The sequence below is a fragment of the Lepisma saccharinum genome, chromosome 5 (genome assembly GCF_977018435.1).
Source record: "Lepisma saccharinum chromosome 5, izLepSacc3.1, whole genome shotgun sequence".
Classification (NCBI taxonomy): Eukaryota; Metazoa; Arthropoda; class Insecta; order Zygentoma; family Lepismatidae; genus Lepisma; species Lepisma saccharinum.
Window position 1 is genome coordinate 615,658 of NC_139233.1, and position 26,836 is coordinate 642,493.

At 41.2% G+C, this 26,836-nt stretch overlaps 2 protein-coding genes across 4 annotated transcripts in view; one reads left to right on the plus strand and one right to left on the minus strand.

Moving 5' to 3' along the window:
* LOC145987597 (glycosyltransferase 25 family member) overlaps nucleotides 1–26,836 on the plus strand; it is a 575,666-nt gene that overhangs the window by 165,565 nt on the left and 383,265 nt on the right. The window lies entirely within an intron of this gene.
* LOC145987598 (melanocortin receptor 5-like) overlaps nucleotides 1,765–26,836 on the minus strand; it is a 192,985-nt gene continuing 167,913 nt past the window's right edge. Inside the window, exons 1-2 of one of the 2 annotated variants that reach the window (XM_083121959.1) lie at nucleotides 11,362–11,405; nucleotides 1,765–4,356 (exon numbers count right to left, since the gene is read on the minus strand). In XM_083121959.1, the coding sequence (XP_082978085.1) occupies nucleotides 2,853–4,316 (1,464 nt within the window). In that variant the 5' untranslated portion in view covers nucleotides 4,317–4,356; nucleotides 11,362–11,405 and the 3' untranslated portion in view covers nucleotides 1,765–2,852. Of the gene's footprint in view, nucleotides 4,357–11,361; nucleotides 11,406–26,836 lie in introns of those variants that run through there. The other variant, XM_083121958.1, reaches the window with a different exon arrangement.

Here is a 26,836-nt window from a genome sequence, read left to right on the forward strand (position 1 = left end):
CATGACCATGGCTGAGTTTTAACATTCATCTATGACTAGATATACTACTGTTGTTTAATCAACTCGCCTTGTAGCTAATGTGTGCTATTCTCTCTGGATGCGCTGAAAGCATTATTTTACGTAGAGTATCCGCAGATAAGGCACTAATTTAAGTCACTTATTTGATTATTTTGAAACTAATAAAATATGCTTTGATTTTTTAATTGTATCGATTGCATAAATTTTGGACAACTCGTAGATGGGACTTTTTTGCTTTGGTTTCAAGAGCTGTGAATTAAAAAAATGAATCGAAATTGCAAGTAATGTTTCTATGGATGGCGAGGATGGGTGATCCATTGCGACACTGGCCGCCTTTTCAACTGGCAACTGCTAATTTTTACAGTATACTGAATTTACATTGTTATACGCCTGTACTGGGATTTGATAAAATTGAATACTGTATTTGGAAATGTAAAATTGTATTGAGTTGAGGTTAAGATTTGTTCATTTTGTTTCTTAAGAATTACATTCTTGTATGCATGAAGTTTTGAAAAAATATTAAATTTTGTAGCCATTCCCCATCCAGGATGAAGTCTGAAGCATTAACTTTTCCATTCATTAATAATTAAAGCAAACCTAGATCTCTTATTAAGTACAACTTCAGTTTTCATCTTAATCAGCTTGTTGTAGGGATTTTTGACTGAATAAGAAATAAATATTTTCTTAATTGCCAACTGTACCTAAGTAAGAGGCGAGAAGGAAAAAATGGAAAGGGAAAGAAAAGGTTATGAATTTTGGAATTGGTAGACACCCTGGACACCGAAGAAAGCTTCCACACTTGAGTAGCTCTCCCGTACAGGGCACGAGTGGCCGGGTTCCGAAATTCATAGTAATTTACTAATAGACCTCATATTTGACATATATATGCATTAACACCAAAATAAGCATTTCCATAGTGAATTTGAGAACTTTATTTTGTCTGGAGTATCTAAAATATGTGCATATTATGTTCTTTCCCTAGAAATATGTGTTTTGTGCGCTAATGGTAAAATTATTAATTTTTAACACCGTTAAGCCTTGTTTCCATGTTGTTAAAACATTAAAATGCTGACCAAGGCAAAATTTATAGTATAAAATATATACACTGAAAACGTAACGTTTCCACCCTCTAACAGGATTTTCTTTATGCTATAAATTTTGCCTTGGTCAGCATTTTAATGTTTTATTAATTTTTATGTGAAATGAGACTTCGGAGCCGTATGGTTGACACTCGTGCAGAGGCTACAAAGAAACACGTTTTTATCTAAAAATCCGCTTGCTGATGATGGTATGAAATTTATGGACACTCGCGAAGAGCGAAGAATATCTTTGCTGGACTGTAACGGAGGAAGCTAGTCGACGATATCGGCGGCTTTTCACTTGTTTCATTATACAGGGTGACAGAAGTCCCTTAACACCCCTATATAATGTAAAAGAGTTAAGCTGGGTACAATTGATCATGATAGAAACAGGTCGGGCCTAGGCGGAACCATAGTGGTGTGTTCCAAGCGGACGGGAATGGGGGTGATGAAATATATCAAATCAGGCTAGAATTTCACGAGAAATCCAACGATGAAGATTTTTCGACGTCCTTCCTTATGGCAGAAACATATACTTATGTAATAACAAAGCCTAATAATTCTATTTTTTTTTTCAAAAGTAGAAAAATCGCTATACTTAAAACTTGACAGGGTGTGACTTGTCAATTTGTTGCTCCGAGGCCTTCTGGTACAGAAGCGGACTTTACTATTCGAGATAAGCCTACATGAATCCAGGGCTGGGTAGTGTAATATTGTTTTTACCACGTACTACCTACGGTAGTCTTCGTGTCCACATGGAAAGACATGCCGGATGTAGAATTAAACACGTTCTAATGAAACTTTGCGCACTGTGTATAGTCATGGACACTGTTAACACTGTTATAGTTTTCCCCCGCACTTTATGTGAGAGCTTGTGTCAAGTTTTGTGTTGGGACATGCGTCATTGTCTGTCATACATGAATTTAATAAATAGGTATAGGACATTTACTGAACGTTCAATGATTATTCCATTGGGTAGCAAGGCAAGGAAGCTTCAGTATAAGCGGGGCACAGGCGGAATTTCAGAAGATTTGTGGGACGGGAGAGATTCTGTCAACGTAAATTGATCGATAAAAATACAATTTTTCACAAATTAAACATTTTAATTCTGAGTTATAACTTACTAAAAATACATCAGTTTTAATATTTTTAAATTGTTTCTTTAATTTTGTCATAGCTTTGAGGAGGGGTAGTTACCACTCGCACATCCAGCCAGTGAAGCTATATATAAAGCCGATAATGTAATAACGTACTTTACGTTTCACATATCTCTCAGTGATAAATTGTGTTATATTGTGAATGTATATGTTCCACAATTGTTCTTTTTCAACGTTATTGCACATTGCAAATACATCAATTGAGAATTTAATTCACGTGCGTGCGTGCGTTTGTGTGTATGTTCTCCAGCGTGTGCATCAGGCACCCACGAGAGCATGACGAGGTAATAACAGCAATTTAAAGCCACGTAATGAAGGAATGCAAAATCAGTTACTGACACGAGGTCTATCTCCATTGCGAATAATTTATCATTTTTAATATTCCCTGATCCTGAACCGATTCTAGGTAATTTCATTTCGTGCGTGACACGGTTGATTGACAGAGTTGAGTGCATCGTGTAAAAGTAATAAAAAGTTTTTTTTTTGTTTTTTTTTTTGGTTAAGTTCATTTGGTCCTGCGTGCTGCTGTAATGTCATTTCGATCATGCGGCGCACCGCCAGTTCATGCGGCCGCGACGTCACGAGGCAGCACCCAGTTCTACATGAACGTGTCCGTGCGAGTCTTGTTGGCCACCATCGTGTTGTGCCTGTAGAGCATCTGGTTCTTTGCCGGCAGGTGGCCGTTGGTGCCGTTGCGCCTGAGGCTGCCGTCGGGCGTCGACTGGAAGGACCGCACCCGGTACAGGATGGTGCCTCTGTTGATGCGCGTGTGGTGCAGCGAGAACCGGTGCTGCGAGTACTCGCTGCTGGTGCCGAACTGGGACTCGAGCGGCGACACGCAGGCCCCGCAGCACGTGGCGCCCATCCTCCGCAGCGCCGTCTTGATGTCCTTCATCCGCGCGGCGTAGATGATGGGGTCCACCATGGACTTCATGATGATGAGGATGTTGCTGGTGATGTAGGCGTAGGACATGACGACGTCGCCGCGCGGGGGGAAAGGGTAGATGCAGTCCTCGCAGAAGAGGCGGAACATGAGGACGGCGGGCATCCAGCCCACGAGGCAGGTGCCGAGGATGAGCAGCGTGGTGATGATGGCCTTCACGTTGCGCGAGGAGTCCTGCCCGCCCTGGTACCGCTGCCGGTTGGCCTGGTGGCGCCTGATGATGAAGAAGATGTGCGCGTAGATCAAGAACATGGCTATCATCGGCGTGAAGAAGAAGCTGCAAATCAGGCTGCGGAACTTCCTGAAAATGAAGAAGACGCAGTTCGAACAGCCTGCGGACTGGAAACCCTGCCCTTCTATCGAGCTGAAGTAGATGAAGAAGAAAATGATGGGGCTCAGCCACAGCACCAGGATGCAGCCGTTGGTGGCCCTGGGGGTGATGGTGTAGGTGTAGTGGAGCGGCCTCACGATTCCGATGTAGTGGTTGATGGCGAGCGCCAGCAGGTGCAGCACGGTGACGACCACTCCCCCCAGGCGGAGTGCCTCGAGGCTGAGCGCCAGGCAGGCGGGCGCCCGGAAGCCGTAGGACGGGAGGTAGCTGTTCACGAGGAGGCCGATCCCCAGCACCAGGGACGCGTAGGCGTCCGCCCCCGCCAGGCTGACGCTGAACCGCAGCGTCGGGGAGAGCGGCCTCCGGATCCACACGACGGAGCACACCACCACCACGTTCACCACCATGGTCACCAGGCAGAAGAACAGCATCGGGGGCACGCACAGCCTGTTCAGCACGCAGGCGAAGTCGCACTCTTCCAAGCTCCCGCCCGTGGAGTTGGAGCTGGCCGTCGCGTTCGCGTAGTCTGCGTCGCCCGTCGAGGCGTTCGCGTAAAGGTCACTTGCGTTGTCCGCCTCCGAGAAGATGTCCCTGTCGCCAGAAATGTACGTCATGGCGTAGGATGAGTCGACGGAAGGCGCGTACTTCATGGCGTAGGATGAGTCGACGAAAGGCGGCCGAGACGGCGCTCCGTCCTCGTGCACCAGGTGGAACCTATGCGATTCCCACAGCCGCTGCTTCGTGCCGCCGTGGTGCCGGATGTGGATCTGCGTCGAGTTGATCTCCATCGTGCTCGCTTCTTAGTGGACCACCCTCATGTATGGTAACCTGCAATCAGAAAAATATGGTAGAAATTACTACGCTTAATGTTGTATTTTTAAGTATTCGAAATAAAAGAATTTAAGATGCTCTTTAAACCAGTTTCTCTACCATGTACGTAAGGAGGAATCAAACATATCGTAAACTGCGCTACACGTGTCAAATGACGTACATAGCTGTATGTGATATGCTGCGTATATTATTTTATGAAATATTTGCAAAATCTAATTAATTCTATGTGCGCTATTGGTGAAGAAAATGGTAACCATTATCAGACTTTCCTTCGAATCACGTACTTTACAGTTTTGCAATATGATTCTTCACGAATGAGTAACCGGTTTTTAAGTGGTGACGCAATTGAAATTTATTTATAAATTTTACACTCAAATCCTCTGACGTACAGATGCCAATCATAGGAACCCTTGAGTTCTGAAGCTAGTGCTTCTTAAAATTAAAATTCTACTGCGGAGACCTTCATTTTGTAGTAAAATAAGGCACATGTGGCAACTTGCCTATTCGAGTTGCATTGACTGATCCACTCACGACCTTGCCTCCGAAGGTTTCCGGTTGAAGTCCTGGGCATGGATGTGCCTTTGTGCGTGTACCTTTCCAAGTGTCGCCAGATCGTTAATCCTCATCGCCACGTTTAACCAAAAGACGTAGACGACCGCCATAAACGGTAAGGTAAAGTTCCCCGTGCACTTTGCACCATGTCGTGGGGCATATAGAGGGGGATGTGGGGGTAGGGGCCCCACACATTCTTAGACCGTTTTGAAGGTAATCTTCATCACGCTCCGGCCGCCTTTACGCCCAACGGTTGCCCCCAGATATCCATTCATTTGAGGCCGGGTGAGCTCCAGAGCCGCTTTATGCGGGGACAAGGCCGAAAAGTTTCCAACATTACATCACCCATCCCGGGAATCGACCCCGGATCTTCCGCGTGGCTTTCAGACGCCCAATCGACCAGGAAATCGACCTAAATTAGAAAAATACAAGCGTTTCTCTGCGACGATTTGAGCTGTTTCTGCGTTTGACGAAGCCTGCTGGTGTGTGTTAGGAAGCGATTGTTCGAACAAAAACGCTTTACCAAGTGCCACGACAACCCGATATTGTTTTTCACAAAGAAAACGAAACCATATCGTTTTGAGGAAATCGTGGCAACTAGGCAATTCTAAGAAGCCTCGGAGATCAAATGCGCGAGATACGTACATTACACGGTTTCTTCGAGGTGGAAGACTTCTGAAACATTGGTAGATCCCGAAACACGCCGGGTATCTTGCGACAAAGACTTGTCATTAGTGAGTGAAAATTACATGTACATCGTTAGTACGTGAGTATGGGGGTATTATATGAATATATCTCTGAACTAACATTAGAATTTTTTGAAGGTTCAAAATGTTGAAATATTGAAAATTAAACATTTTAAAGCTTTTCATGAAAATGAACAAACTTCGGTCAAAATGTTCAGTAGTAATATAGTAGATAGTCGCATGTGTTAGGGCGATTGATACTTAATGTTTCTCTCACTACCATTCTTACAGTTCTCGCCGATCTGGAAAACGTGGAAAAGTCAAGAAAGTCGACTTTTTAAAATCAGGAAAATTTACGAGGGAAGCCATGGAAAAGTCAGGAAAATTAACTCACGAGCAAGAAAGTGATAGACAAGTCAGGAAGATTGAACAACGACGAAGTAAGTCATGAAGAAATCACGAAAATTGGTGCGCACCACGAAGGAAGTCATTGACAAGTCAGGCAAATTAGCCTGACTACGGAAGTCATTGACAAGTAAGGAAAATTGGCCCGACTACGGAAGTCATGGACAAGTCAGAAAATACTACGAAAATTTTCAAACCACTCAAAAAGTCAGTTAGTATAATATTAAATGTCATTGTTATACGTGCCACGAGTATAGGGTTTTCACTTTTACAAAGTCTTTGGCCCAATAACGAATTACGTGTAAAAGGCGTGGATAAAGGTTAGCGATGGAAAATTGCTCGTACATGCATAGTTTTGATTATATGGGTAGAAAGTAAAGCTTAAAAATTCTCATTAAAACGCAGCGTGTAGTTGACATGCTTTTTTTTGTGGAAATGAAAATCGTCGCATCGAAGCGGTTCAAATTTAAATTTAATCCTTCCTTTGTTCGGTGTCTAGGACAGCGTAGTGAAAAACAACCGAGGTTGCGATGCGTGTGACGCGATCGTGCAGAATTAATTTCTGGCACGAAGACCGTCGCCCGGTACCTTTATCCGTGCTTATCTTTTCCGCACACGTCGCGGATTCAGGAGGGAACGAATAAAATATCGGCAGACGAGAGGGACCTACGTACCGGCAGCTTGTGCGTAGGAGGACACAAATCGTACCCTTTCGATGTCGTAGACTCTCTTCGTCGGTGGAGCGCGTCGAACGGTCCACGCACGTTCTTGTCACCGTGATTCCGGGTTCGAGTTTCGTCCCGAGGAGGCAGAGAAATGACTTAAGGCTCGGATGGACCTTTTGGCCGACGCCAGGGAAGCTTCTAACAGGTTCCGATCCCACTTCAATAGGTAGGTCCAGACCCTATTAATCTGTGCTTTAACCTATCTGTTCATAAAGTGTGCTTAATGCAAAAACTGAAAACTGAAGCTCTAACTCAAGAACATAACTGGTTTTGAAAATAAAATCGTAAGAAAGATATTTTGACCTAAAAGAGATTAAACAACTGGAACGGTGAGAAGATTTGCGTAATAATGAGCCCCTTCCATATTCATCCCCCGATGTTGCTAGAATAATTAACTCAAGAACACTTTGTTGGCAGGCGTGGATTACGGGATCCTCATTGGGCGCCTCCAGGACCACTCAGCAACCCAACATTGTTGAGTAGCAAGAACCCTGGAGGCGCTTGCTACCTGGTTGTTGAGAAGGAGCGACCGCGGCTTCACTCAACATAAAATTCTCTCGCTGCCTGCGGTCAACTGTCGTGCTGTCGTCTGCAAGTCTGTTGTCTTCTGTTAGTTGCAACATGGCGCGGCGGAACTAAAAGATGCGTGGAGTAAAAAGTATTTGCAAGTTTGATTATGTAGCCCAAGCGCACCTTTAGGTCGCGCATCCAATAGCCTTAAATAGTAATAACTTTTTCGCCACTATATTCTCGGAGAATGATTGATCTGTCAACGGATAATTATGCACTGGCTTCAACTGAAGTATATTTAAAAATACCAACAAAATAACGCAGTTAAAAAAAGTAATGAACCCAAATACTGTTCACAACATTATTTTTTTTTGGCTAATACGGATGAGCGTGCTCTTGCAAACATGTGTTCAGCTTGAGGTGGAGAGCACTTTTTATCTTGCTACGTAAGTTTCGGGTTCAAGTTCCGGTATAGGCATGGATGTTATTTGATTGATTTAATTTATTTTACTTTTCATTTTTGCCACTTTTGGCTAATCGCGAAGATGAGGATGAGTGATGATATGGTGAAGGAACACTCACAAGGAACAGCATGCCCAGGCCGGGATTCGAACTGGGGACCCGACGTCGTAGCGCAATGTGTAAACCACTCCTGGATATTATTTGTGAATGTCCCTTCTTCAAGTACGTGTCCAGCTTCTTTTTGGAAGAAAAATTGGCATCAAGTATCGAGGCCATTTCCTGGGTGAAATACATATTTTTCAAGGGAGCGTGATATCAAGAAATGCACCGTATGATATTTGAAAATCCATTGGAAGGAGGATTACAATAACTTAAACGATGATCATGCAGAGTTAATCATAAAGACAACTAAAAAATGTGGTATATTCATGTATAGACGCCAATTCGTACGTGTTTATTTATATTGCTTTAAGTTACATTTTTTCGCAGCTACGAAAGCACAATCAGCAATTGATAATTTAAACTATATCAAACATTATTACGTGAAAACAACGTGAGAACACCGTTATACAATCTTGCACACATTTTGCAACTTATTACTCACTGTTTAACATTTCTGTTCGTAAGCTAACCTCCGTGGCTACGACGCAAGGGTCACGGGTTTGAATCCCAGCCTGGGCGTTCTCTGTTAGTGTCCTTTCATCATATCATCAATCATCCTCATCTTCGCGATTAACCAAAAGTGGCAGAAAAGCGACGATAAAAAACAAAATTCAAATGAAACTATTGTTCATAAATCGTATTTATTATTGTCCTATTAACAATGTTTGATTGATTGATTTGTTTTATTTTACTTCATTTTCGTGCCACTTTTGACAAATTTGCGAAAATGGGAATGAGTAATGATATGATGAAATTGATGAAAGGACACTCACAAGCATTCATTTCCAGGTCGGGAACCACTCCACCACGGGTGCCGACCTATTAACAATGACATGGCACTATTGAGGAATAATGATCCCATTTCAAAGCACATTCTCGAAATTTATCTTTCTTTCACTTATAGTGTAGGGTATGCGTATGTTATAAGTGTTTTAACAAAGGTTTACAACCAATAAGGTCACACACACAAAAAAATCGTTTCGGGTTCGATACCGGGTGTAGGCACATGGTGGTTCGGATTCCACTTTAAACTGTAGGTCCAGTCCCAATTAGCCTTACTGTGCATAAAGTGGACTTAAAACACCAAATCAAACAAACACACAAGAAGTAGAGTGTTGTGTCAAACTTGCACTCCTATACGAAAATAATCTTTAATTTAAACACATATATCCTTAAATAAAACTGGCCACAACCTTTCTACACTCAATGTCACTCCTCCATGGTTATTACGTATTATTTTGGAGAAATAAAATTGTAACCACAGAGAATTTGTTGTAACCAAAGCTCTCAAAATAGGAATATAACATTTCCCTCAATTGTATCTCTATAGACAGTAGACACAGATCTAGATCTACTCATGTTTTACTTCGAGATTAACCACATACTTTAATTTGAAATAGCATCCATACATGTCATCACATCGATTCATAATCCATTAATAGTGACACCGTATTCAACAGCCCAACACGCCCTGCCATTTTCGCTGCAGACGCCACAAGGCAATGCGATTTTCAATTGTTTTCGGCTGGAACGTCGCTACTTCTCAACTCTGCATCCAGGAAAGGCCATAAAACTGTGTGACGTAGCAGGTCAACATTTACTACCATGTTGAGCGATCCTGGAGGCGCCCAATGACAAACATGATGAGAGGGCGAAGAGGAAGATGGAATGGCAACATTGAAGCATGTCGCCCAATCAGACGCGGGGAAATGCTGAAACAGAACCTCTGTTGTCTGCTTCTATTGAAATCAAAAGGTGTACAACGCCTACTACAGTTAAACGCGCGGAATTTTCGTGCCAAAATCCTGCAGGTTTCTAGGGTGAAAAGTTTCCGTTGGCCTCGTTTCCGAATACTCTCTCGAGCATGGAAAATGTTCCGAGCCGCGGCGTGGTTCAGAGCGTGGCGGCGCGTTACATAGGCGGACTATGTCGGAAAGACAAATTGAATTTTCCACTTGGAGGTTTGGAGGTGGCGCGTTTCCGGCATCTCAGTGGGCGTTAAGCTTAAGATGCAAGCGAAGGAAAACGACATAAGGATGGTCAAGAGAGTTGATTGATTCTGCCCATGGACACACGGAAGACTTGGTTTTTCAACGCTTTTACGTCAGACAAAGAATTAGTAGATTCCCATGTTCAGGATTTATAACCAAATTACAAGTTCATATCTAAATGCAGAAAAAGCGTGGAATTTACCTTCAAACGATCGGGGTCATAGAGATGAAAGATCACGTCTATTTGTGCTACGCGTGATCGGGATTCCAGTTCGCGGTGGTAAAAAATTTATCAGTTCCTCGGACGAAAAAGCTCACGCTGAGCGCACACGAATGACTTGAAGTGAGAGCATTCCGCATTATTTCCACATGTTAACCCTTTATTCAGTTTACTTGAATCGGAAATATCGCCTATTATCACTCGTGTCTTTATCTTCCGTGTACGTTTGGTATTAAGGGAAAATATCCCATTTTCAAAGAGTCTGTTTGAACTGAAGGCTGCACATGAAAAAATACAAAGCGAGGAATTTAAAAAAAAATCATCAAAAGTTGGAACTTAGTGTTCGTTCTAGAGGGGTAGATTAAAATGGATTAGAATTTCGCTCGCAAAGAAATATTTCTCAACAATGGAGCTAGACGTATTCGCCGTGCAACGGCAGATGAGATGAAGTTTTAATGGAAGTAATTTTCCAACAGCTACGTGCACGAAAGGAGATATTAAATTCTTGAATACGAGTGAGAAATACTCTGTCACTCAAATGTTGTATGCGATAGTTACCCCTCCGAATTCCTTTTTCAGTGCTGAAAGATGGGAGCTTTGCTGGCGAAAGCTTATTCAGAAACGACATCCGGGGCATTGGGTGAATTGACGTCGTCCCACCTAAAATCGTTGAGCACGTTAGGTGCTTGGAACATTCGAACTCGCCACCGAAGTTTCATTTCATCTACTATACTGCTCGCATTTCCAGCTGGCGGCTGGGAAACAACGGATCAGCGATCAATTGAATTCTCTTCGACTGACATCGGACATTTTCGGGTCACAAGGCACCGAAAGTTTCTGGCGGGACGAAACGAATGTCAAATGTACTGTAAAACGAGAGAGAGAGAGAGAGAGAGAGAGAGAGAGAGAGAGAGAGAGAGAGAGAGTTGATCAGCTCCGTTACTGGATAAAAGTTGTACAATAGTACACAAAGCACGGAAAATAGTTCACAAGACACCCAAACAGCAAGATAATAAAAACAACTGACAAAATCAGACGTACGCTTTGCAACGTTGTAACGGAAGAGCGATATTATCCCCCACATATTTTACTTCGCTACCGAGTTGATGACACTCATCGAGCGACACATCCCCGAAAGACGATTCGTGGACAGATGGAGCTATGTAGCGAAAAGTCGGTAAGCCGCCAGTTGGGCCCGCGATCATCACTCGTCATCAATGTCGCGATTAGTCAAACGTAACAGAGAGCGACACAGGATAAGAAAAATACAAATTCTCGCATAAACTTACCCATTCCGGAAATAGAATTCTCGTCAAACACCCCACTAACGCTAACAACTACGTTCACTCGGTGGTAGTACTAATTTTGCTGGGGAAAATGAAGGACGCGAAAGTTGTGACGTGAATCCGGGCGAAGTAGAGCGTTAAGTGGTGACTAAACCAACTTCCGTTTTTATTTGGCATTGTTCCCGTAGCGTCCATTTCTGCGACATATTTTTGCCCTCTCTCTTTGGCAGTAAGCATCATTTCCGTTTCTTTAGGCACAGAATTTCCCTTTACCGTGCAAAGTTTCCCTTCATCTCAGATAAATTGAATCGCTAACGGATTATTATTAGCAGATGCATTTATTAACATTGTTATTGTATCTAACTACTCTCTAGCCTTCTTAAACCCGAAGGTTTATGGCTGCAGCAACACAAGCCTTCCATCTGTCCCTATCCTGGGTAAGATCAACCCAATCTTTTCCATCCTTACCGATTCCCTTTAGGTCCATCTTAACGTTATCCTTCCATCATACAAGTCTCCTGTAAACTCTTCTTTCCTCTCCCATTCGTGCCACATGGCCTACCCACCAAAGTATTCTTGATTTTATTGATTGATTTTGATTGCTTTGCTTTATTTGCTAATTTGTGAAGATGTGATAGAATTGATGAGTGGACACTCGCAAACATCCATGCCCAGGCCGGGAATCGAATGCGTAGCGCGATGTGCGAACCACTTCGCCACGGTCCGGCTATTGACTCATTTTAAGACAGTGTACAAAATACATGGATTGATTGAATGAGTGAAAATGAGCCGTAAATTGGGAAAAATAAGCTTAATGATATTAGTTGAAACACCTTGAGAAATATGTAGGAAATATGAAAATTCTCATGGCAACAGTTAAACCTTTTATAACCTAGCTGGCGGCGGAAAGGTACTGCTTGTTCCCATCCCAAATTGAAAACTTAATTATAGCCTACATTGGCGGAATAAATGACTCGACGAAAGAATGCGTTGTGATTGAGCTTGACATTATGCATATGTAGTCAACATATATACAACATGGCGCCCGAGGAATCTAAATTAACTCTATCTGATAACAACAGACTATTGAACTTAGTTATTCTTCTTCCTCGTGATTATACGTAATATCATGCTCAATCACAACAGAATGTAATATAGGGTCCGAAATCTTCAATTTTTTTGTTTTCGCCTAAAGGCGATGGGAGATTTTCCTTCGTGTGGCAACACTGTCGTTGATTTTGCATGGATAAGGACCCTTTGTCCCTCTCCCAAACGCGGTTCCTATGTCGACCTCCCGACACAAAAGCTGCCTTTCCATGCCTCTGAGGGCATCCTAATTGCACTCGACTTCCTCTCACTCGAGGAGCATGAACATTGCGTCAGGAGCACTCTGTCCAATCTGAGGATCTTACTTTCAGAACGCTATTGCCATCTAAAGGGAAATTTCCCTTGGAGCAGGGAAATTTTAGTCGAAAAGGGAAGAATGAAATGTGAAAAATATCACAATACTAGAGACGTTTGATGATAACGGGATCGCATACGTAGTAGATTCAAGCTATTTGGAATTTGAACGACACCTTTTCCCCCCCATTCCCTTTCTTATTCTCACAAAAAAGAACACAGTTGAATAATTTAAATGTGGTTTATCTAACACTGTAGGTCGGCAGGAACTGTTGGTCGAGGCTGTAATGGATAAAGGAGAAAGAGGAGGAGTTATTCTAACATAAAATTGAAAAATAAATCCAGATTTTGTAGCGATTTCTTTTGTTTCAAATTTCAATGGCAAAGTGGGAGCTGCTAATTTCTAGTTAGTAAAGATACTTTTAAACACTGGCTGAATGATAGCTATTTTGTTGAAAAAAACTTGGTTGGTTACCCCTTTTTGAAATGTGTAATTTGTTATTTTTGAAATGTAAAAGTTATAGTTATAAAAAGTAGTCGTCCTGTTTGGATGACCACTTTACATCAAAGAAAGCCCCGAAAGATAACTTTTCCCCCTAACAACCACATGTCAGGTCCACGTGGAGTTCAATAAATCGTCCCCTGAAACTTTTCTCACCAATAGCTCCACGTGGACTAAATGAGATGTTGCTAATTCGGTTTCTTTAGAGATTTCTGAACGCAAGGTTGCGGTTCTTTATCTTTGCTAGGTTGTGTTATTGTGTGGTGCTATTTTTTTATGAAATATATAGACCTTGGGAGTATAACGTCGCAGTGAACGAATGGATGTCTAAACACTGCAGGCAAAAGTGACAGCAGCGCTTTGGCGAAAAACAGGTGGTGGCTCGACAACAGATACGGGTCCGGTCGGCTTCCTCTGGTGTTGTGTCAAAGATGCCGAGCTGGCACTTCCTTCAAGACTAAGTCTATACCGTTAGTTATGTTATTTGTTCCTGGATACTTTATTATTGATAAATTGTAACTTGAAGCAAGCCTTTTACTTGAACTTGAACGAAACATCATAGTATTCACTTTACGAAATAGCAATTAAGATTTTGATAACTTCAGTGAAACTCGGACGTCACTAATTAAAATTTCCATATATTTTTTCACTTACTTTTTTTTTCGTTGCTATGGTAAAAATATATATAGAAATGTATCCATCGTAATTTTACATTATGAAGAATGTGATTATAATTAATTATACATCATATTAATTCAACAACGTTTTGGACCATAACAAAATAGTAATTGATAACAACATAAATATCATAATGCATATTAAACACAAAATTAAACAATAAATAATAAATGAAATAAATGAACATCTTTGGGTCAGTCATAAACTTCCTTTTCCACTGTTGTGCCTTTTGATGGCGCACTGGTAACGTCGTCGCCTTGTAATCACGGGGTCCCAGGTTCGATACCCGGTGGAGGTACAAGTAGTTGGATTGATTGATTGAGTTGGTGTTTTAAGTCCACTTTATTCACAGTAAGGCTAATCGGGACTAAACCTACAGTTTAAAGTGGGATCGGAACCACTATGTTCCTCCACCGGGTATCGAACCCGGGACCCCGCGATTACAAGGCGACGATACTACCAGTGCGCCACCGGAGTGACCCAAACCTCACGTGTTTAAATATGAATCTACAAAGGCGGGGAAATTTAAAAATACATAACGTAGATTTTTTTCTAGTAACAAATATAATATACAACGAAGATTAAAATATTTTGGTTAGTATTAAAACGTACACAAAAACAACTGTGAACGTGACTGCAAAGAGAATCGTACAAAGTAAGCTCCATGTGGTTGTCGCTAACATTTGAACAAGACCGGACATAGACGCGTGCGTGACTATGGAGAGGGGAACGTGCGCGCAGAAAGGAAGAGCTACGGAATAGCCGCACGTAGGCAGACTCTCTTACTATGTCCGCCTGGTCACCGACCCAACTACTCCTCCTTCCCTCGCCCAGCGAGTAACAACCGTTTCCTGGGTTTCGCTGCGCCAAGCTTCGTCTCGAAGGGTATGACTCATCGCACGTAAGTCAAGCACCTTCCCGGTTAAGCGCAGTGTTTCGTCTCCTGACGCAAGTGCGGAATGCTTTCGTGTTTTGGTTAGGCTTGTTACGTTTCAATCTCTTAGCATAAATACGCTACATTTATCCGAACAACGTAAGACACCGAACCACGAAGGCACGTTAGGGGACGTGGGGGTAGGGCCCAACATATTCTCGATCTAGGACATTTTGGAGGTGATGTGATCAGCACCATTCTCCGGTCGTCTTTACCCCTCGGGGTTGCCCCCAGAAACCCATTGATTTGAAGCTGGGTGAGCCCCGGAGCCGCGTAATGCATGGACAAGGCCGAAAAAATTCCGACCTTAGATCACACCCCGGGAATCGAACCCGGGTCTCCCACTCGGCAGTAAGGTGCCCAACCGATTAGCCTAACAACGAAAGCATTTAACCTGACGCCGGAAGTCGTAATACGCCGGTTGACCGGGAAGGTGTTTGACTTACGTGCGTTAAGTGAGACCCATAATCGAAAGCCCACGTGCATTTGCAGGCCTTGCAAGCTTCCAAAGAGATTATTACATCCTGGCTATGCACCGCCTCAAGGGCAGTCGCTGAGCTTTGCTTTAAGTCTACGTTATGCACAGATATGCTAATGGGAGCTAGATCTACAGTTTCTAAAGAATTCCGAAGCACTGTGTGCCTCCACCGTGACAAAACCTTGGCCCCCTTCGTTTGTGAGTTACAGTTATCGAAAGCTAAGATTCATTGTGGCCTCCCCGATGGCGTAGTGGTAACGTCCTTACCTTTTAATCAAGGGATAGCGGATTCGATGCCCGGGGAAGGCACTAAACTAAACTGTAAGTTCAGTCCCGATTATCGAATCTGTGCATAAAGTGGACTTGAGAAGGAAAAAATCATACTCGAAGCTAAGAATAATAAGATGATTCCAACCAATAAATTATGCTGCATCTGTGGTAATAAAGTTACTTTTTTATCTGGATTGCGTTACATTTCTACATGAGTAATTTCAATTTTTCTTTCGATATTAACTATTTAGTCGATGGTGCCCATCACTATTCTGAGTATAACTTCTATTTTCATGGTTACGAAGAACATTCATGTTAATACTGATGTAAAATTACATTAGTGAGTTTGCTAAAAATATATAAATATATTTTGAATCTTCATGGATATCTATGTTGGGTACGTGCAATGTTTGCATGAAGTAATGTTTTCATGTATAAGAATTTTCTTTCAGTTTTACAACCTCTGTGTTCCTATATTTACATATACGACGTTTATTATAATGAATAAAAAATAATTACAATTTTAGATAGTCTCACATCAGTAAAAAAAGGAACAACTTGTTTGCAAATTTTGAATGCAACATGTTCTACCAAATATAGATAACTCGGAATAATAGAACTTTAAAATATCTTCTTAAAGCAATGATAACTGCAACGGAGTTACGTTTGAAAAAATACTTTACGAAAATCCAAATTAGTGACAAAAAAACATTAGAATCCACCAGATTTAGAGATTTATCGCTAAGATTAGCAACTATGAAGAGCAGTCTGACGATTTCGTTGATGTACGCGTATTACAAGATCGACCTGAAGTGGCATCAATTTGTATTCAACTCTTTCAGTGTGTATGACGTCATTATCACCTGACTTCCTGTCCACGTTGCAAGTTCTTCCTTCCCGGGCGGCCACTAGGCTAGGTGCGTCTTCGTATCATTATATCGTAGAAGGTATGAATTGTGTATCGTGTAATTGATATATATATATATATTATATTAATGTAGTTAATCCAATGTTACATAACTTTATATTACGATTCTTTGTTGACATTGCGATATTTCTTGGAAATTTATATGAATGCGAATCTAATCAGCGAAAATCTTATTGCATATTGTCCGAAATTGACATTCTTCGTTATTTATGATCAACGTAGATAAATCAAGGAACTATTTAATCTTTGACCACTTTGAAAATAATAAATTAATTTTGCTCGTTGCCACGGCTGTTTGTCGAGGGTAGTATGTCGTATACCCTCTGGTTAACCTTACTTATTAGCGGTATCTTCTGCTATGATGCTTATACCTTACACTTTAGTTTCGTGTATATTTATTTATGAATTTGGCCATTCCTCCAGTGAGCTTGTTACGGTCGCGTGATCGGGAACATAACGTTGAGAACGGGGGAGAATATTATCGCCAGAAACATCTCATCCGTCTGGGGAACCAGTTTCTTGGGTCTTTTCCACACTACGTTATTCAAGGCGCTGTAGTCTTGAGGTAGAAATGTAAACAGGGGTGGCGGTACTTACGGGAAATTATCAAACGAGTAGTTGATGCTTCCCTATAGTCTTACATCGTTTACAATGGGTGAATTTTAAATAGGGTAGACTACTTGGAGGTTTGAAACTGTGAAAAAGGCGTTTCTGCTTCAGATTTCATGCCGTGAAGGGTATCGGATTTCTGAGAGGGGCGAAAAATAAGATATTATTTTATTTGCTATTTTCTGTATTCTTAGTTTGCGTCACATTTCTGCCTCTTGTTGCTGATCGTGAGTATTACGTGAAACTGATGAAGGGAGGCACACCAAGAAAGGCCAACGGGTCTCCCAGATGGCGCAATGGTCGCCTTGTAATCAAGGGATCGTAGGTTCAATCCTCAGTGAAGTCACATTGCACTGTGTAATGCACGGATACCACTTTGAACTGTAGATCCAGTCTATCTGAGCACAAGGGCAATTAAGACAAAAAAGAAAAAAACACAGAAGCACTCGTACCCAAGACTCGAACCTGGAATGTGTCTGCTGACTCGACCTCTCAACGCACAGGAACAGCCAGCTCAGTCTGGGAATCGAACCAGGAATTTTCGGTGGCGAGGCGGCTGGTCATTTCAGTTTCAGCAACAATTCTTCTTATCGCCCGAACGGAAGGGAAGAGGTGATCTCTCGAAAGTTGATGATGAAAATGAGAGGTTAATGGTAAACTAGACCGGACAATATCCAATTAAGATTTCATGATGATTAACGGTCCTTCTTTTGTCAGGGGAACTCTCCCCCCTTGCCCTCGTTAATTCGAGCTCTGGTGAAGCGCTACTAACGAGTCCAACATTAAGAAATGATTACGATTTTAAGACAAAATTAAAGGAGTCTTAATTCAGCTAATTGTCATTTGTCTGTTTACAAACTTTTAACGTCTCGCCCAATACCAAAGAAATTCACTGCCGTGTGAAAGGACAGAAGGCAATTTATCACGAGTGTCGGTTCCTTTCGGTACAGGGAGGATTCCCAGTAACAACGACTTTAATGCACAACTTACCTTCTGGACCAAGATGTCTACACTTCCATTTTTTTAACATATCTATAATGTTACAAACAGATGAATGTTGATGAGGGGCCTTCCCGATGGCGTAGTGGAACGTCGTCGCTTTGTAATCAAGGGGTTCCGGATTCGATACCCGGTTTAGCTACATGGCACAGTAGTTCGGATCCCACTTTAAACTGTAGGTCCAGTCCCCATTAGTCTTTCTGTGCATAAATTAGACTTAAAACAATAATTGAAACAAAGAAGATTAATATTGATAAAGAAATATGACCTGTTAACAATTCACACATTTTCTACAACTTACGACTGTGACCGTCGAAAGGACAGGGCCAAGATGGGGGGGGGGGGGGGATCTGTAAGGATGGTCAAGAGATGCAGCCGAATTAAAGGCTGGTGTTGCTGCTGTCCAAATTAAACTTTTTGCTTTCGGGGTGTCAGGTGTCAAAGAGAAATTCGTATATATTTCAAGTAAACTCTCCTTCAATCTTAGAAGAGATAAATTCACGTTTTATTATTCTCGTCTAATAGATATAATTTAAACGATGATGTGTTGTGAACTCATTGCAGAAATACGTAGTTGACGTGGTGCTGTATTTGACCATTGATTTCCTCGGCACTAAGTATTAACAAACTATATTATCAACAGTAATAGCAAAATATTGATACTGATTCACAGTGGCCTTCCCAACGCGGGTAAGTGGAGGTCATACACTCAAAGGCAGGAAAAAGTGGCAAAATGAGGGCTGACAACTAAAAAAGTGTACGTAAACCCCTCCCTTTTGAAAACCTTGGGCACACCACTGACTGATTCACTAATTTTTTCGCACAAATATATTTTCAACGCTTGTTTTATCGCTACTGATTTTTTAATATTTTTCAAGAATTATTATTGCATTTTGCAACACGTGCGTTAGTCATTTTCTTGTTTTGGAACACATTTTTGGAAGAAATATTGAAATGAAATTAATTGCCGGGAGTAGTTCATCAACTCCGTCGTCCCGACGGACCTGTGCCCTTTGACCAGCGAAGCCATTTCTGAAACTTTATTCCCTTTCGGAAAGTCGCTTTGATGTTCCAAATCCATAAAGTTCCACCTGCTTAGAATTCCTTGTGGAGCATTCGAGTTTGCTTTCGTTGTCGTCTCGATAGTTCTGACATTGAACGAAACCATCAACGTCCTGAAACAGAACGTTGCCATTTCTTTGAACTATCTGTTCAGTATTAACTATTTTTCCTAACATCACTATACTGTGCAATGTAAGTACAATATTCATAATGATACTGTATATAAAGGCCTGCACAAGACCTGGAGCAGACCCGTTCGCGAGACATCGCTCCTGAAATGCCATGCAACCTGCGCAACACCCTCGCTTGAGCAGCTTGTATGCCCACCTGCACAGATCGTTCCTGGCAGGCATTGTAGACCCGCCGGGTACCCGCAGTCTTACGATACCTAGTAGTTCGTTCTTTCCATCAACTGCAGACCCCTCCCTCTGCATGACGTAGTTGCTTCGAGTAGAAACTGCACCTGGCCCACACCGTTCTGCAGTGTTGCCAACTGCAATAGATTTTCACTACTTAAAAAAGGGAACTCGAAGCTTCGTAAGCCACATCACCAATGAAATGAGATTTACGAATGTTGCTACCCCCCCCCCCCCCCACACACACACATTGAAATAGGTTTTCCGTGGCACAGGATCCATAAGTATATGTCGTAAACAACCAATATACGTATATATAGTGATATAGGACAGGACTGAAACATGTCACGTTCGACGCTGAGGTCGCGAGTCGAACAACACACTGTTCTACTGCGAACACCAGGGCCGTAGCCAGCCAGGGCCATTGCCGTTACCCTCGTTTGGGGGGTAGGGCCAAGTACTTGGATAAACGTGCCAACAAGAACAATCACAATAATAGTAATAAAGTAGCATGAAAGGCATTATAATCCTCATAAATCACGCAAAAAGGGGGTAGAAGTCGGTTCTCACGCGCATTTGTGTTGAAACAGAGGATTAGAAATATTTTTTTTCAACACGTCAATTTCACATTAGCTAATAATGGAAAACAAGCACACAAACTGTTTTTGAAAGAAAGAAAGTGCATGATAAATGCATTCCGAATGTACAGACATATGGCATGTAAAATTTCCATCTACAATATTTTCTTTTCACATGGAGCGACGTATTACATAAACAATTCATCCAACTCGTAACAAACCAACATTAATAGCAAATAATATCACGGGCAGCCATAGCATTCTCTGTTTTAAAACTTTTCTCACTTAGATCGTTCGGCGCTCAGGGCCGACTCCCGCTACCCCTTTGCTACGGCATTGAACTTGATGAGACTGGATAATATTTTATAATATATTTCTACTTTCATAAAATTTGAAATCAAGGGGTTGCAATTACCCCGCCATTCCCCCTCTGCAGGTGCCCTTGGCCGTCTGGAAGGAAAATGCAAGAAAAATATGAAAATTAATTCCATCTTGAGTACCCTTTAGCCCTGCTACTCTTAAATTCTGCTAGTCTGTTTTTTCTTGTACTTTAATGTTTGACCCCCACCCTGACCCTTCCGCTAGACTTAATTTCCGTCCAAGCTTGTGAGCAATGCACCCTACCCCCTCTGGTTGCGCCACTGCGTGCCTGGTTAAGGCACCATGCAATGAAAAGCAATTAGTTTTCAGTGAGGAGATTTTTGTTTGCTCGATCATTCATTTAAATAAATGAAGCTGTAATACTGCGTGCATTTCCTGGCAATAAGATAAAAACTGCTTACGCTGAACTGAAATCGCTAAGTATATAAATTCTCCTTGGAGGAGAGAGCTCCTCCTAGGACCTCGTAGGATTTACGACCTACGTAAGTAGGCAACACTGGCTGAAGCTGTCCACGTGGTGATGAAACACCTGGAGCGACACGCTGCCGGAGGGCTGTTTCCTTCCAGCAGGTTTTGCAGGCGCCCGGGTCTTGTTGAATGCCCAGTTACCTTGTAAGCGCAGAGCGCCTGGAAGACGAAGAACCCGGGTAAAGACGCAAGTCGACTCGTTGCCGTGGGCAGGCGAGCAGGTATACCTGTCCTCGCGGCAAGCGGGCAGTGGGTAGGTAAAATGCACATTATGCTGGCCTCTGACTGTATATCCCATGTTTCACATACTGTATTGTTTTGTCATTTTTTTTGTTTCGCCTCTTCCGATTTTCCCTATGTTATTCCGTATAGTCGGAGCTTTTTGCAATTCGAGGTTAGTGTTGGTTCCCTGCACCTCGAATTATCGGAAATGTACTCTCTAACAATTTTTAAACTATTGTTGAGAATGTGGCCCCGCTGTGGTCTAGTCGGTAGAGCGTCTGACTGCCATGCGGGAGACTCGGGTTCGATTTCCCGCATGAAGCGGCTCTGGGGCTCACCCGGCATCAAATGAATGTGTACCTGGAGCACCCCTGGGGTTGAAGGCATGGTGCTCATCACATCACGTTCAAACTGGCCGAGATCGAGAATGTGTGGGGCCTTAAGCACGAATCTCACGGAACTGGATTTCCAGTAGGAATGCCCTAGTTGGCGCTGGACTGTATCCATTTGCTAGGTTTCGCTTCTCACGATACTTGTTACCGTACTTGTCGATAGACTTTTGTTTCCATAAGACATTGTGCAGAGCAGGTAATCTGAGCAAGATGGAGGAGCAATTTGAAGAACGTTGTAGGAGAATGACTGCTTTGTGCTTTTATTAAAAATTAAAAAGAAATGTATGGACTACAAATTGGCTCGAAAAAATATGGTATTCATTGCCTACCGAACAAGCTTTTTAATGAACTCTGGTATGGATATTCATATATGAGATTCGAAGGATTCATCCCCCCCCCCCCCCAAAGTCAAACATTTAATACACTTGTAATAATAAGGATTTTCATTTTCGGCTAATCGTATTTGTGACGTACAGTCATGGAAAATAGTTCTTGGGCCACGAGACCTACGATATCGTAACATCTTAAAGCCTGTTGTCTATGCAACCCAAATAACAAAATTGTCGCTTGGGTTTGCCTGGCGGACCTGGATTCTCGGGAATGATTGAGTATTGACAGCAGCGTGAGTCATACCCCCAGGCCCAGCCATAACAAACAGCAGCTGGGTACCGTGAGACAACCAGAAAAAGTTTCAGGAATTGGTTTCTTAACAACAGCTATTCGTAAGAAAATGTTCTCTTTACTGATATTAGAGTCATTGTCAAGAAAGTTCACTGAAATGGTGGTTTTCGTCGAATCATCATCGCGCAACACACATGCTGTTAACCCAGAAGTCCTTGAAAAAGATTGGAGTTAAAAACAACTACTTGACAAATGATAAGACGAATCGATATTCATTAGTCCCAACTTAGAATTTTGTGTAAGACATGGATCATCATGTCCTATCATTCATTTCATAACTTCATTAATCATCCTCATCGCCTTTGTTGACGCCAAGTGCTAGAAAAGCAATAAAAATAAGCAAAATTAAGAAATTAATAAATGACATTTTCAGCGATTTCACGCAGCGACTCAGTTGCATGTAGACAAAGTTTCATTAATCGGGAACCAAGGGCCCCCTCGTTGTGCTTCATTGTCATTTTCCCTCCACTTTGCCTGCCACGATTAACCTGATGTTGGGTAATGCACAATCCACAAAGTGCACCAAAGCGGCGCATATTATGAATAGGTAAACTATGTGATATTATGCTAATTTACAATTTAGTAATAAAATGTGAATTTTGGGGGGTTCAGTTAAGTGACTGCACATCCATTACGTAATCGCGATATCATCAAATTGTACGAAGCGTGTCTACACCTACGTAAAGTGTCAGTCCCCGTCATAGGCGTGCGCAGACCCTCTGATTAGAGGGGGATAGCCTTGATTATATTTCAGGCCGGAAAAGAATAACGTAATTTCATCTCACTTGTTTAAATTTTATTGCATTGATGGGTGTGTTTATATATACACCCCTCCCCCCGCCCCACACACACATATAAATACATACATACATATATATATATATATATATATATATATATATATATATACCACACACACACACACACACACACACACACACACACATACATATATATATACCAACAGTAAAAATCATATAAATTGTCCCTCAAATCTGCGCGTTCCTTTTCCTCCAAACAATTGTTCATGCACTTAAGAGAAAACCTTTTAGCAGCAGTACTTCTCTCCTCGGTAATATAAAATGCATTACAGAAAACAAATTGCGAGCAAAGCGACCAATAAATTTTCAGATCCAAATTTTTGCAAAATGAAAACAATGTCGATTTAATATGGGAAAAAAATTCATGGAGCGCCATATTATTCTCTTTTACAATTTTTTTCATTTACATAGTTTGGCGTCCAGGGTTAACTCCCGCCGACCCCTAGCTACGGCTCTGAACTTGACTAGACTGCAAGAAAAGCAGACATTGCGAGCGAAGCGAGCAAGAACATTCTACAAAAGGTATTTATATTTGTATAAAATTTGAAATCAAGGGGGCAATTGCAGCTCTGCCCCCCCCCCCCCCGCAGGCGCTCTTGGCAGTCTGGAAGAAATAATGCAAGAAGGCGTGAAAACAAAATCCATCTTGAGTATCCTTTTGTCCTGCTACTCTTGCTTTCCTTTACTTCCATGTTTGCCCCCTAAAATTGATTTCCGTTCAAGGTTGTGTGGGGCTGTGGTTTCGCCACTGCACCCCCTTCCCCCGTAGTTGCCTTGCCTTGAACTTTCATCGGCTTGAAAATACTTAATTTTCTTTAAGAGTATAATATAGTTTAATAACGGCGATAGGATTCATCTATCCGAAATTTCTAGGTGAAAATATAATAATATAGGGGCATAGATGTCTGAAAGGGAGGCAAGGATTGCCACATCTTCCCCTTAGAAAACGAATGTCAACAAAAAAGTACGTTTTCACATGTATAATTTGATTTCAGTCATAATAATTTACATTAATTATTATAATGAGGATGCAGGAATGCGATAATGCAACACTATTATCGGGGTAATATGTCCCATGGAAAAATACCTTGCTTGTCTCTTCGCGGAAAAAATCTGCAGACGTCCATGATTAGGGGTGCATTTGCCCTCCCCCTGACCCCATGGGCGCACGCCTATGATCCCCGTGATGGAATATGTAGCGCAAAGCCAGCCAGGGCTTTAAGATCAAATTTGTTTTGTTATTGTTTTTATTAGTAATTACCTCAGTTTTCTTCCTCTGAAGCTAAATTATTCATGACGACAATTTATGATTACATTAAAGACATGAATGAACATACACAATGAATCCATTTTGGTCGGAACTCGAACTTGGAACCTTGTTCGGCAAGAAATAAAAGTATCCATAAGGCATGAGTGTTTCATTGGATATGTTCCTCTACTTCCGTCATTTTATCACTAATATATTTCTTTAATATACAATAACAAGTCACAACTACCTAAAAATAAATATTATTTCGCAAGTAGTGCTATTGGGGCGTTTCAAAGTAGTACTTAGTAGGTATGGTCTTTTTTTACCAATTGAATATCACTTTTTGACATATTTTGACAATTTTTTGTCGATGTTTTAGCGTTTAGCGATGTTTTAGTACAAATTTTCACTATACTCATTTTTCCCCCACTCGTACTTGGTAGGTATATCATGATGTTACGTGATACAACTTAACCTATCCTTTTTTTACGATTATTTAATTTTTTTACGATCCTAAGTGATATAACTTAACCTATCATTTTTTTTTATTTAGGTACTGTTTGAACGTTATTATTTGAGGATCATATTTTGTAGGTATTTTTTTCATCAATCGAATATAAGTTTTTGACATATTTTGACAATTTTTTGTCGATGTTATAGCGTTTAGCGATGTTTTAGTACAAATTTTCACTGCACTCATTTTTTTCCCCATTTATACTTGGTAGGTATATCACGATCTTACGTGATACAACTTAACCTATCTTTTTTTTTACGATCCTAAGTGATATAACTTAACCTATCGTGGAACTCGCAAACACCCACTCTACAAAAATTCTACTATATGATCTTTCACTGGCTAAGCTAACCTACAAATAGGAATTGGTAGCACTGACTTATAAACCCACTGGGTCTTCTTGGCATGTTTTTTCATGATGTGTTGCCAGGCTATTGGGCATCTTGGCGTATACAATGTATATATTTTTGAGGGGGAGGGGTTATAGCTTTTTATGCTGTACGAATACTAAAAACTTGACAGTGACAACCAACAGAGTAGGTAAACCTACATGCAGAAACTGGCAACACTAGTTTCTGACAGTGAATTTGAAATAAAATATTAAACAAAATACATGAGTAAGCACTGTGATTACAAATAATACCAGTGTTATGCCCCCAACTCCAACTGGGCAACTGGGGGAAATAATTGTACAACAATTTGTACCTAATTGTACAATACTTGTACCTAATTGAGAGAGCCTTCTCGTAACTTACTTCATGCACAATTTATATGATTTTACAACTGTGAAAAGAAAGCATATGTGTTCTGTATGCACATATTCATTCTTATTTTTCGAAGTTGAATGGAAGCACGTGTTTTTTACGCTCTCGTAAAACTGACCTTGCCCCAGTGATTTTAAATTGCATCCATCCGGTTTTTTTTCCCGTGCTATTTCCGCATGCACGCAACATTCGCTTTCAATAGTTTAATGAAATACAGAAGGAGTGTTAGTTTAGCAGGCTCCGAGTTTTACAATTTATTAAATTAAACAATAATTTATGTAAGAATATACTTGTACTTACCGAACACAAAATAATAAAAGCACATGTGAATTTTTGCGTGCGTTTATGTTATATGACGGCTGAGTAAAAAATAATGTTGACGCCCCGAAAGATAAAAGTTCCTGGTTCGACACCAGATGCATGCAAATTTTATGTTTTGCTCTCCAAAATCTTGATTTCTATGTTTGTGCTATTTGCCATACAGCAGAGGAGAAGAGGGGAGAGGGGAGGGGAGGGGGTACTATTAGCGCCATCTATTAGCAAACAATAGAAATAAAAAGTAGGGTCAAACTTTTTCAACACCCAAAAATTTTAAACGTCCTCGTTTAGTAATACGATCAGCAGAAGACGTTTGAAAGAGTACTCTTAGTCGAGAAAGCTAATTGCTAGGGCCCATATATTGCTAAAATGTTCTTTGATTTGCATATTTCTCATACCGCCATATGTTGTTCTAGTTGACTTCTTCCAAAAAAATGCTAATTAGCGAGAGTTAATTAAGCAAGGCAAGTAAAAGAAGCAAATAGGACAATATGTGGCGGCGTGGAAATATGTAAAAATTCGACTCGATTCGAATTAAAATTGGAGGATATTTTGCATTTTTTTCCTATAATGTACAAAACATTTACCGTACATAATCTTTTCTATTTACAACAGTATAAAATAAGAGGAGTGTGTGACAATATCCATATTAATTAGGAAGGTATGTTGTATGCTAGGTTAGCTAATTGTGTCTTCACTGTCTAGAGGAAAGATGGAAAAAAAGAGCTCTACAAAAACTAACGCTCTTAACAATATTGTACGCCCCGTGAAAATTATATATAAATAAGACATAATCGTATTATCTGCTTTCATGTCAGATTTTCCCGACCTGTGAGCTGTAGTGTTTAGGCGACAAGCGGCTCGCTCAAATAT